The sequence below is a fragment of the Dendronephthya gigantea genome, unplaced genomic scaffold (assembly GCF_004324835.1).
Source record: "Dendronephthya gigantea isolate DGI-Jeju-01 unplaced genomic scaffold, DenGig_1.0 000010F, whole genome shotgun sequence".
Taxonomy (NCBI): Eukaryota; Metazoa; Cnidaria; class Anthozoa; order Malacalcyonacea; family Nephtheidae; genus Dendronephthya; species Dendronephthya gigantea.
The window spans coordinates 2730429-2742188 of NW_021163020.1; the positions used below are offsets into that span (position 1 = coordinate 2730429).

General features: G+C 37.4%; 3 protein-coding genes across 3 annotated transcripts; 2 read left to right on the forward strand and 1 right to left on the reverse strand.

Moving 5' to 3' along the window:
* The first annotated feature begins 130 nt into the window (after nucleotides 1-130).
* LOC114518121 lies at nucleotides 131-4705 on the forward strand. Its single transcript, XM_028538048.1, has 7 exons — nucleotides 131-1263; nucleotides 2291-2385; nucleotides 2597-2753; nucleotides 3059-3122; nucleotides 3479-3744; nucleotides 4034-4235; nucleotides 4444-4705. The coding sequence occupies exons 1-7, from the start codon at nucleotides 679-681 to the stop codon at nucleotides 4503-4505; spliced, it is 1431 nt and encodes a 476-aa protein (XP_028393849.1). The 5' UTR covers nucleotides 131-678; the 3' UTR covers nucleotides 4506-4705.
* A 1567-nt stretch (nucleotides 4706-6272) lies between these two features.
* Nucleotides 6273-7933, forward strand: LOC114517958. Its single transcript, XM_028537811.1, has 5 exons — nucleotides 6273-6320; nucleotides 6496-6652; nucleotides 6871-6937; nucleotides 7033-7280; nucleotides 7697-7933. Exons 1-5 carry the CDS (start codon nucleotides 6307-6309, stop codon nucleotides 7931-7933), a joined length of 723 nt encoding a protein of 240 aa, XP_028393612.1. The 5' UTR covers nucleotides 6273-6306.
* Nucleotides 7934-8330: 397 nt separating this feature from the next.
* LOC114518079 lies at nucleotides 8331-11179 on the reverse strand. Its single transcript, XM_028537991.1, has 4 exons — nucleotides 11032-11179; nucleotides 9573-10592; nucleotides 9254-9419; nucleotides 8331-8952 (listed from the first exon to the last, which is right to left on the reverse strand). The coding sequence occupies exons 2-4, from the start codon at nucleotides 10590-10592 to the stop codon at nucleotides 8438-8440; spliced, it is 1701 nt and encodes a 566-aa protein (XP_028393792.1). The 5' UTR covers nucleotides 11032-11179; the 3' UTR covers nucleotides 8331-8437.
* Nucleotides 11180-11760: the final 581 nt, after the last annotated feature.

The window sequence follows — 11760 nt, forward strand, 5'->3', positions numbered from 1 at the left end:
TCACCTTTATATTAAAAACGGCTTAGGCATCCCTTGTTAAATTAATCCTATGAATTAATCGAGGCAAACAGTTTCTGATAGTCGGGGTTTCTAATTACATTTCCCCAAATATTGATTGCAGTATAAGTTGTCAAGTTACGTATAAACGACGGTATCGTCGTGTTCCGACTCAGTTTTCCGATTTTGAATAACACATAGCCAGCTTAGGCTGTTGTTATTTTAAGCGCAAAAATGACATCTTCAGGTAAACTAGGTAAAAATTTAATATATTATATATACATGATATGCATTGAATAGCTTGGGGTCTATTTAAGTGTATTTTTATAACATGTACTGTCTCTGACTACTGATAGCAGGTCAATAACTCATTTTAATATTGGAAAGTTTCACAGGTATATGCAAATTTTGTGACAATATTATTCAGTATAACAATACAAAAGACATAATCAAAGGTCATAAGGCTATCAAATGATTCAAATGTGTTACGGTTCACGATTTTGATATTGTCGAAGTTTTATCAATTTTGCTAAGGCGTAACCGGGCCTTGGATCGTTCAAACCACTCGAAATTTCAACAGTCATATTTGAACAACACGCGAGTGATTCAACTGTACTTGACAGACAACTGAGTAATTTTATCTACTCCGTCAGTGGGGAAATTAAAGAGCTTGGTCTGGTAATGCATCGGTATTTGTTTGTAGTAAGTTACTTCGTATACCTCATTGGTTGTATTCAACGAGTTCATGCCGACAGGAACTCGACACAAACTGAAAATAATGAACCTACAGAGACGATGAAGTGTCCAAGGAAGATAACTATCCGTTCCAAACCGTATTTCACAACTTATTTGAGGATTTTTGGAAACGGCAGCACGTCTGGCATATTCCCGCCTCTACTAATGGACAATGTATCCGCAATGTGCTGTAAAGGACAAAACATCTCGTTCAAATTTGTAAACGAAACCAGCCGAACTTCTGTGCAAAGGCTCCTATTTGTAGAACAGGAGAAACGCGAGTATGGGAAGTTTGACAATACCACGCTAGATGTTTTCTTTCCTACTTTCACGGTAAACGCCGAAAGAAGCAGGGTCTATAAGGACTTCTACTTCATCGAAGTGATGAAAAGTCCCGGGCCTGCGTTTATCATGCTTAGAAGTGAGATAGAAGAAGCGCCTGATCCATCGATGATTCTTATTGAATGCTGGCCCATATTTGTTTTGTTACTGATTATGGCTTGGGTGGTTGGGATAATTGGTTGGTTCTTGGTAAGGATTTCCTTTGTGTAAAGTTCGCATTGTGCATGGAGCATGCATGGACTTAGTTATGATTTGAAACAACAAAAATCATCTTATCATTGTGATGATAAGTCAAATAGATAAACAGCCAAACACTGTCTTTAATCAAATAATTTTCTTTAACACCATGGGAAGTGCTTACTTGCCACCTGAGATCCTAAGGGGTATCCGGTACGCACGGAAATTTAATTGACGTAAATAAACAGTTCCCGACTTCGTTTGTTTGACGGGAATACACCGGCAGTTTACAAGGCGAACCAGTTTCATCTGTCTAATTATGTCTATAAGAATGACATGCCATAGTAAAGATCGAGGCATCGAACCGTTTTTATTGTGGCACTAGCTTGCCACCTCAAGGTGATACTGTTTTTGATTGATCGCTTTAGTGATCTTAAAGTTTGTCGAGTTGTTTTGCATTGATATGCTAGCTAGGAGCCTGATTATTTGACTATATGAGCGTGGTTTGCCGGGTTTTTCCCAGTAAGCGTAAAGCGTAGATTGAGAACAAATTTAAAATGTTGAAATCCGCAACGTGTGCGGTGTGAGCGATGAATTTTCGGGACGCCGTGACGTCTTTTACACGTCGGCGTTAATCGTGATTGTGTGTAATCCAGAAACTATCGAACAATATTCCGTGCAGTATGACTACGTTTAGTAAAACGCGATTGGAGACAGAACTTCACAGTCACAGACCTCTTCATTTAGGCAAGGAGAAAACTCTATAATAGGCCTAAAACTGTTCCCCCTTCGGCTTTCACCCAAGCATCCAGTTATCCTTAGTTACTACTTACTAGAGAATATCCAAACGTCACTAGTCTATTCTCGAAGACTCTTTGATTCCCCCTTCGGCTTTCAGCCAAGCATCCAGTTATCCTTAGTTACCAGAGAATATCCAAACGTCACTAGTCTATTCTCGAAGATTCTTTGTCCAACCCATTTCAGTTCCACGGTCCGATCAAATTGCAGGTTTATGAATTGTCTTATTGGTATTGTGTAGGATCGAAAGAAGAACCAGCAACAGTTCCCGGATAATTTTTATAGAGGATCTTGGGTAGGATTTTGGTGGGCCGTTGTTACAATGACAACGGTCGGGTAAGTTTTTTTGCATAAGATTGTGGTAATGAGGATGATGATGAATTGTGGTGATGATGGGGTTTATGGTGATGATAATGGATAATGATGATGGCGGTTATGATGAGATGCATGTTGATGATAAAAGATAATGATGGATAATGCATATTGACGATAACGGATATTACAGTGATAACTAGCACTGATTCAAGCACCAATCTCTTATCTTTAGGTACGGTGACAAAACACCGAAGTCGTTCCCGGCCCGTCTTCTCACAGTCCTCTGGATGATCACGGGAACGATTGTGACGTCATTATTCACTGCCAACGTCACCACTGTGCTAACAACTAAGAACGTCGCCGCTTTACAAAATGTCCTTGGACAAAAGGTATTTTCGTATCTCATACTTTAACTAATCTTTTCATCGCGCCTGCTCAAAGATCTGATGCATCAGATTGCAATCAGTGAATTCGGTTTTTTTAGCAACTCTTAAGGCCTATTTAGACTGCACGATAAGTTGTATGCAATTATCATTCTGACGAATGCAAAAGAGGGCCTATGCCACAACCGTCATTCATATTGTTCAGGTTGGAATTTGCATCACGTGTGTTCACACGTTCACATACGCCAGGATAAGAATCGTATACGACAAATCCCATAGTGTAAATAGGCCTTTACATTGTGTATTTGCAGGTAGGTGTCTTGAGTAGCAAGCATTTTTTTCAACGTCAGATCAATGAAGGGGCAAGTTTTATAGGTAAGTAATTTCACAACCATTAAGAAGTTCGCTTCTAGTGCAAAGTGTTTTCGACGAACAAGCCATTTTCACCGTCCTACAATGCTAGGCATTACTCGGGTCTTTTTTTGAATAATGTATGTGAAAAAGCTTCTTGATTTTTTATATTAATACTTATTTGGCATGTCCAGGACTATACATCAACTTCGCGATAATATCGGTTGCTATCTAGAATGAAAAAAGCGTGATCAATGTGTGGTAAAACTTTCTCTTTGAGAAATGAGCTGTGACCCAAGATATTAGTGAGAAAAGTAGTTATCCACTGAAATGAAGTTCACGCGTTTTATTTATGTTTTTTATCCTTTATATTCTTCCAGAATATGTGGATGAGAAGAGCATGGAGAAAGCTTTCCGTGACAAAGAAATAACTCGAATATTAGTACCAAACTACTTGGACCATCTCTATTTCTCTACAACCAACCCTGGATCTAAGGTTAATGACTTTGTAATTGCGAGCGTTGTGAAACATCCTTTCTCGGTTGGACTCGGCCTCGTCAACAATATAAGAAATCTTGATGATCACGAGGAGATGAAAGAGTTCCTAAGATGTTGGGAATGGACAATTGTCAATAATTTCGAAGAAGTACGTGGGTTTGTATCGTCAGCGATGTGATGATAGCGCATGAGATGTGGAGTGATTATCATTTTTACAGTCAGTTATCTTTTATCCAATCATTATATTTTGTTCAAACGATTATAGCGTATAATTCATCTTGAAAGATCCTTTCAAAGAAATGTAGGGCCCAGGGCGAAAATTCTTTCCCTCTCTTCCCTCCATTTCTTTCTCCCTCTTTCTCGTACAAAGTTGCTCCCTTCCCTTCCCTCTCTCGGGGAAAACGTACTCATCTCACATTATTTCCTTTGCTATTTAGAGCGGCCTGGATTACTCAGAGATAGATCTCAGTCTTTATCATACAGCCGAGGACGCGCGGAGCTTGTTGAATCAGTCCAGCATCTTGTATACGATCTATGGCTGTCTTGGATTGCTATTTATCTTTCTTGTGCTGGGTTCTACGTGGGAAATATGGAAACACACCGAAAGATCAAAGAGTATGGACACAATGGAACCCTCAGGTATTAGGATAAGCAACGCAAAAATAGGTCAACCATCTGATTTGTGTGAGTTCTACCCAAAAAAACATTGAGAACACATTTAACGTAAATGATCTAACAATATGTGCATATAGCAACCTTCAAATTTCTTCGATATAGTCCACAATAACTTATCCATAAGAATGCTCAATGAAACATAGTGAAGTCCTTGTATATTTTCTTTCGTCAGAAATCGAGATGACCAAAACTAAGCATTTCCAAAGGCAAGGATCTCAAACGTTCAATTTCTGATGCCGATGGCATGGCCATGGAAGGAGTAGCCGAGGTTATCCTATTGCTTGCTGAAGAAAAGAAACTAGTTGCCAATGAACCATCACATTCGTGAACAAGTCAAGATGAAGGGAATGACTTAACTGAAGGAATGACTTTAAAAAAGCTTATACTTTCATAAAGTACATCACCATTATGTTTTTCCTAATCGGCAAACATGATTTCGTTCACACCAGTTACAACATTATAGCATGCAACGATTGTTTGAAGTTCGTAGATGAAGATGCAACTTATGAATTATATATGTGTTATAAAAATTACACTGAAAGAAAAAGATTCTAAGAGTTAGTTTAATTATATTAATAATAGATACCCTCCTGTCTTAACTGCATTCAAATTATATGAATATTACCACCGGCCTTAAAGACACCGCCGTGAAATATGGACATGAAAGTTTTATTTAATATGAATCTGACGTTTTTACGAAGAAGCTTTGATAGATTTTTAATTGATTATACCGGCTTCTCGCGTCTTCATAGATTAAAGAACTTGTCTGACCAATTAGAAAAGGGAAAATTTATAACAACGTTTTTAATATTCTTTATTTGATGAAAAAAACAGCTAGATCCATCTATAGCGTTTGGCATCAACTGATGTTTATGCCATTATTGCCCGCTGATATTACTCTTGTGCTGTTGTGCAAAGTTAAAGAGACCTTCATTCAAAGTTTGACTACAAGTATCGCGATAATGAAAATTTTCCTTTTTTTTATAACACTTTTCTCATCCAGTCTGGTTTCATCGGTAAAAAATTGTCCAAGCGATGTGCACAAAAATGTGAAAATATTGTGGTCAGATTACGCAGAGTTTTACATCAAGCAGGAGAATAATGGCTCAGTAACAGGAATCTTTCCTCGGATACTGAAAATAGCGTTGAAGAAATGCTGCGCCCGGCTGAATCATTCTTTCATGAAAGTCGATTACGATCCGTCAATGAAACTTGACACAAAAACCTGGGAAACTATTGAAAGCGGAGTGATGAATGATACCATATTTGTCTTTTTCCCTGTTCTAGCGAGTCAGGGAGATTCATCAGCTTTCACACTGTTTCAATTTGTACCGATAAAAACTTCCCCTGGGCCTATGGTCCTCGCGACTACAACTTCACTTCACGACTCGAGTGATTCAATATGGATGTTCTCAATGATATTAAATCCTGTGTTCTTTTTGATGTTGGCATTGGCTATTTGTACCGCGGTTTTCTTCTGGGTTTTGGTATGTAGGCCCCTTCTAAACAAACATGTTGCATGCAATGCTCCTGGGGCCGGTTGTATGAAAGCCGAATAGCGCTATCCACCGCGGATAGTGATTTTTTTCTCGAAAAGCGATAAAATTTCATCTTTGGAACAGACAATTATTGGAGGGGATCCTCGATTTAGGAATACTAAGATTTAATCAAAATTTTAGCAAACAACAGGCGATTTTAAAGCGATTGAAAAAAACACTATCCGGTCATACAACCGGCCCCTGTTGTTTAAGTAATAAATTTGTCTCAAATGAAAGTTAAGAAGCAAAATATATATATATATATATATATATATATATATATATATATATATATATATATATATATATATATATATATATATATATGTATTTCAAAAGTGATTTGTAATTTTGCTTAGACACATTGCTAGAATTAACCGCCCGCTTAAAACGATCTTCATATATAGGAATTTCGAGATACTGAGAAAAAACCCAGATATTCATTTCAAAATTTCATCCGGGAAATTGGAGATAGCATCTGGTTGACCATAGTTACCATGTCAACAGTTGGGTATGTAGCTATATATGTGCTCAGGAAGCCTGTCCCGAAGCCAATGCCCATGCAAGCAGAATTAGAGGGGGATTTAGAGGTCTCCCACTACACGAGGGCACTACCTCCATTTGGTATAGTTTACAGCATTTTAAATCTTTATACCAGAAATTAAAGCACTAATCTTATCATTCAGCTATGGTGACTTGGTTCCAAAATATACACTGGGGAAGGTTTACGCCATAATTTGGATGATAACTGCTATGTCCATTACATCTCTCTTCACGGCAAACGTATCGAGCGCAATGACTAGCAAGTATCTGGACGAAAAACAAAGTCTTTTGGGAAAAAAGGTAAATACCTTGATATCAAAAGATAGTTCATGTGGTTAAAAACATTTCAATAAAGTTCAAACATAGGATTTTTAAAGAAACATTCATTGAATCATAGACACAAGCGTGAATTCTTGTGAGGATAACAAAGATCATTTTGAAACAAAAATAAAATTTGAGTCTTCGCGATTCGCGAAGTGCTATTTTCAGGACTATAAGAGGGAGTTTATATTTTTTAGCTTGGTGTGATTAAAGGTACTCGCCTTTTCTTTGAAAATGAAATCAATTTTGGAGCAGCGATTTCCGGTAAAACGTTTACTTTATAACAGCATTTAAAAATAGTAGCATACTAATAAATTATTATAAAAAAATTCATACCATTTTTATATAACTCTCGATAGAGTACAAAGAAGACCAAATATTCAGCGCTTTGCTTGAAGGAAACGTCTCCAGAATTTTACTGCCAGACTTCCTGGAAGCGATGTATTACCTGACCACAAGTCGTAGTTTCTATTTTCATAAAAACATTCGTATCGTGGAAACCATAAAACATCCTTACTCATTTGGAATAACCGTTTGGTCTGGGCAGGAATTGAATACTCAGTTTTTGGGATGTCTGAGGATGTGGTTGAAGTCATCCTACATTATGGTAAGCATAATTATAACATGCGATTGATTAGGCGTAAAATGCCATGCTAGCTTGTGTTTCTTATGAATGTACTTAATGTTTTAAACCCTGAACGTATTAGGCAGGAGTTTGAGCTATAGTGAAGCTGTGATGTGAAGATAAAAGAATTTGTATTAACCTGTCGGTGTTTCTCAGTATCGAATTTTTATTGAAAAGCTGCTGTAATTCTGGGCTTTCTGGTCCTGATACAGGCAACCTATATATATTTAGGTTCCTCTGGCCCAAAAAGTCTTGATTAAAACTTAAAAGCAAACGATATATCTCTTGTTTACTTCTATCCTGAGAAGAACGTCTAGTGCTGTGTAGTTTTACCTGTCGAAAAACTAGTTTGTTTTAGTCTTACGACTTACAACATCGACACTTGCTTTTTAATTCAGCACAACCACATTGATTACTCGGCAATTGATGCGAATATTATTAAACAACATTCTCTGAAATTAATGGAGGATGAATTAACGACGAGTCTCGTAATAGCTCTTCTCTCTACTTCTGTTGTCGTCCTGGTTCTTGGTATAGTAGTGTGGATTATCAGACCAATGATACAAACACGATTTTCAAATAATGATATCAAGAACAGCAAGCGCGGTGATAAAATGAACGAGGTGAAAACATAATCTGAAACAATATTAACGTGAATGTGAAACTATATTAACATAGGGTGCTTTCCATTTTGGCCGCTTAAAGTAAAGCGACCATAGTAACTCTTCACAAAAGGTAAAGCAAAACATAAAATAAAGTAAATATGTATTCAGTATAAGCTTGGATATTTACATATTACAAGAACATTGGAGTCATGAACGAAATGTTAACTAACTTTCATATATATTTATTATAAATAATAGCCATGTATATGTATGTACGAAATTGTATTACAGAGTTGATATTGGATTGCATGCATTGTTTATCAATTGTTAATCTATAATAAAACTAATAAAATATTAGTAAAGTTAAATATAATAACTCTAGAATTCTTGCTTGTGAATTGTGATGAACTTTTGTACTAACCATAGGTGAATTGAATTTATTTATCGATGATACATTGGTAACAGATAGTGCTTCTATGGTCACCCTGGCAGATAAAGAATAAGTTTCCTACGTGTAGAAATATTTAAACAACTTTATTGTTCAAAATTTCTAGACACCTGATAATAGGTGAAGCAGACTACTACGGCCATCAAAACAACAAGCATATAACCATTACTGGTCAACACGACTTTCAGCGCTAATGCCAAACACGCAACAATGATGATCAACAAAGCCAAGCTAGTTTCGTTTGGTATATTCCAGGCGCAAAGCCAACAATCTTTGGTGGTTGATTGACTCTCGGACGAGGCCATTTGAGCGACGTCTCCAGTCTGAGATGATTCTTTATTGGTTTGGGAATCTATGGATGCTTTTTCGTTTTCGGACTCGGATTCTTTTGAGTCAAAACTTGTGATGTCTTGGCCAGAAATCGACGCTCTTTTCTTCGAACCCTCCTCCTCAATCACGTTCTCTGTGATCAGCTTCTGACCGAGATTCCCCGCAGTTTTACCATTGATATACTTCACGCTTACTTCATTTCCTTTGCCGTCGACTTGGTCGCTTACTTCTGACAGCTTGTCTTCTTCTTTATCTACCATTTTCGTTCCCACTATAAAATTTTGAATTCGATTTTTGTGTGTGAAAATGGAAACGAATATTCATGCATTATTGCACGTATCTCTCGCCAGCAGCTGTGACGTTTGAAACATACCGTTGTTTGATTATAACTTATAAAATAATTGTAATGTTACACCTAAGTCACTTGAGGAAAGAAAAGCGCTTTAGCTTACTATTGTTGAGAACCTGAAAACCAGAAAACAAGAGGGGCCCATGATATGGTAAACCTTATGAAAATGTCTTCATTTTAAAATCAATAGTCAGAGTTGAGATTAGAAATATTTCAAACTTACCTTCTTGTTGACTTTCTTGTTTCAATCGTGCTTTTTCCTGGCTCATATTCATTTCAACTATTTCTTTAATCAGGCGTTCATTTTCTCTGCTGAGTTTTTCTTTCGATTCTCTTTCTATTTTCAAATTGTTTCGTAGTTCTTGGCAGACATCTCCGCACGATGCAAGCTGTCAAATATATCAGATTTATATCGTTATCACGGCGAAGTGCAACCAGTCCACGTTTCTCATTATATACAGTTCACTACTGGCAGTTTGTATTTAGGCGGGGAAAAAATATTTGAATTGTTTTGTATCTGAAACTAAACCCCAGACTCTTACCTCGTCTTTCTCCTGCGCTAACAAGACTTGCGTCGAGACCTCTTCCAGTTGCTCTTCCGCGCGCCGTCGTCGAACTCTCTCGCTTTGCAGTTCTTCAAACGTACTTTTCTCGAGCTTCACCAACTCTTCATTTTTCGACAATTCTTCGCATAATTTGCCATCGGTTGACTTCAATTTCGAATTGACGACCTCCCGCTCTCGCCTCTCATTGGCCAATTCCTCGCCGAGCTCGGTTACCTTGAACTCGAATTTCGATTCCTTCTCCTTAAGGCGGGAATTTTCCATAGAAATATCGCGGATCTTCGTCAAATACCTGAGCTTAAATACTCTGAATAATTGCTTTCGTTCGAGCCAGAGGCAGGAAAGACCTAATGTCCACAATCCGACCACAATTGTAGATAGAAAAGCCGAACGTGCGAGGATGGAAATCAGACTCAAACAAATACTAAGAGACAGCAACATATATGTCAAAAGTTTCCGATTTTCTTTGTGCAAATTCAAATATTTTTTACTCAAAACCGATTCATCAGCAAAATCATTTTCTATTTCAAATTCTTCAAGATCCTCGGATTCGGGTTTTGCATCATCGTCATTCGATTCAACACGACTGTAGTTCTCGATCAGTTTTGCGATTTCTTTGTCTTTTTCGAGCAACTGAAGGCGAAGATACTCGAGTTCCGAATCCAAGTCTAGCTTTCCTTCCGTGTATTTCTGTAAATCTTCTTGCAATTGCACTTGACGGCGTTTCGAAACATTATATTTATTTTTCAACCGGATATAATCCCGTTCTTTCCCCTGCAACTCCTTTCGCAGATTTATAACACTTTCCTTTAGACGTACCATTTTAGTTGCGTACCAGTCCTCGCGTCTAACAGGGCCCGCACCGTTAGACTCGGACTCAGCTCCCTGCGATGCATCGTCCGTACCCGACTGCTCTTTGGAAACATCTTCCAGCTCCGAGCTGTCCGTCCAACGCAGAAGTTTTCGGGGCGATTCTGGCAAACTCGTCGCATTGCTCATCTGTGGATTTTACAACGGATTATTCCTTAATTTTAAATATAACTAAAATATGGCAATTAGCCGGATATAAAAAAAAACGGATGCCAACGGGTTTAATCAGTTCTAAACTATTATCTTTGGAGCCCAACAGAGACCGCAATTATACTGAAAGTGTCAGTGCAGCCGAAAAATTAAGGTGCATAAACGCCTACGTTATATTTCTATACTAAATTATACACTGTATACGTTTTTTAGGTTGTTATTTCATAAGTTATTATTCTCCATCATTGAGATGCAGCAAGAGTCATGCTGTATCTACAACATAATATAGCCTCATCAATCTCGCCTAACGGTTTGCTATAGAAGTCTAGTATTCGTGTCCATGCAACGCTGATATCAATTTATATTATACCTGCATGCATGCTATTTACTCAGCTATAATATATATTAAGTTGTTTACCTTCAAAAACTGTTTTTCCGAGAAAAATATCGACGGGATACTCAGTTAGGGAACTTGAGTTAACTTCTTTTCTAATTTGAGTTTAGAATGAAAGTATGTTGAATTGAAAAGCGCGTTGGGCTGCAAGCACCAAGCAGTCAAGATCTCTCATGCGGTCGCAATGCTTTGCATATATAAACCCGCGGTTAGCTGGTGGAATGATTATAAATATTTAAAAGCGTTACTAGATGGAGATGTGTATACTATATAGTCCGACTTTTAAGCTCTTTAAAAAGCGCTTTATCTGAAATACCCCTGAAAAGTAGTATATTGTTATTGTCATGAAAATTTAGGCTTGAGATAAACACGAAAACATTGTTTCCGTTTCGGAAGCAAATTTCTATCTTGGTATACATATTTCCCCGGTTATTTCCATGCACGGATATACAATGAGTTACTGTCATCGAATAATTTTCTTTGAAAACTGTTGGCCAGGACACAACGCTACCCTCTAACTTTTCGAAAAAAAACATCAATACACTGTGCTATCTAGAGGGAAAACTAGCTCTTTATGTCTAGTTATACTCGCGAATTTACCAGATATTTAGCAAAATTTTATGTGCAATGTCAATTAACATCAAGGCCAAAATAACGCTAGCTATTGCTTAAGTGTTATAGTCTTAAACCTCATATTTCTTATTTATTCTTAGTCCTCTTCTTACGCTGCGTTATAACTGAAATATTCCCACG

What these genes read in the sequence shown, in the direction of transcription:
- LOC114518079 (XM_028537991.1), bottom strand. Translation starts at nt 10,592, where the DNA reads ATGAGCAATGCGACGAGTTTGCCAGAATCGCCCCGAAAACTTCTGCGT. An exon ending in TAGCGCAGGAGAAAGACGAG is followed by an intron (nt 9,420 to 9,572) that starts GTAAGAGTCTGG and finishes TATATTTGACAG; the next exon opens with CTTGCATCGTGCGGAGATGT. An exon ending in ACAAGAAAGTCAACAAGAAG is followed by an intron (nt 8,953 to 9,253) that starts GTAAGTTTGAAA and finishes AAAATTTTATAG; the next exon opens with TGGGAACGAAAATGGTAGAT.
- LOC114517958 (XM_028537811.1), top strand. An exon ending in TTTTGGAGCAGCGATTTCCG is followed by an intron (nt 6,938 to 7,032) that starts GTAAAACGTTTA and finishes AACTCTCGATAG; the next exon opens with AGTACAAAGAAGACCAAATA. An exon ending in TGAAGTCATCCTACATTATG is followed by an intron (nt 7,281 to 7,696) that starts GTAAGCATAATT and finishes TTTTTAATTCAG; the next exon opens with CACAACCACATTGATTACTC.
- LOC114518121 (XM_028538048.1), top strand. Translation starts at nt 679, where the DNA reads ATGCATCGGTATTTGTTTGTAGTAAGTTACTTCGTATACCTCATTGGT. An exon ending in GTTACAATGACAACGGTCGG is followed by an intron (nt 2,386 to 2,596) that starts GTAAGTTTTTTT and finishes TCTTATCTTTAG; the next exon opens with GTACGGTGACAAAACACCGA. An exon ending in GGACACAATGGAACCCTCAG is followed by an intron (nt 4,236 to 4,443) that starts GTATTAGGATAA and finishes TTCTTTCGTCAG; the next exon opens with AAATCGAGATGACCAAAACT.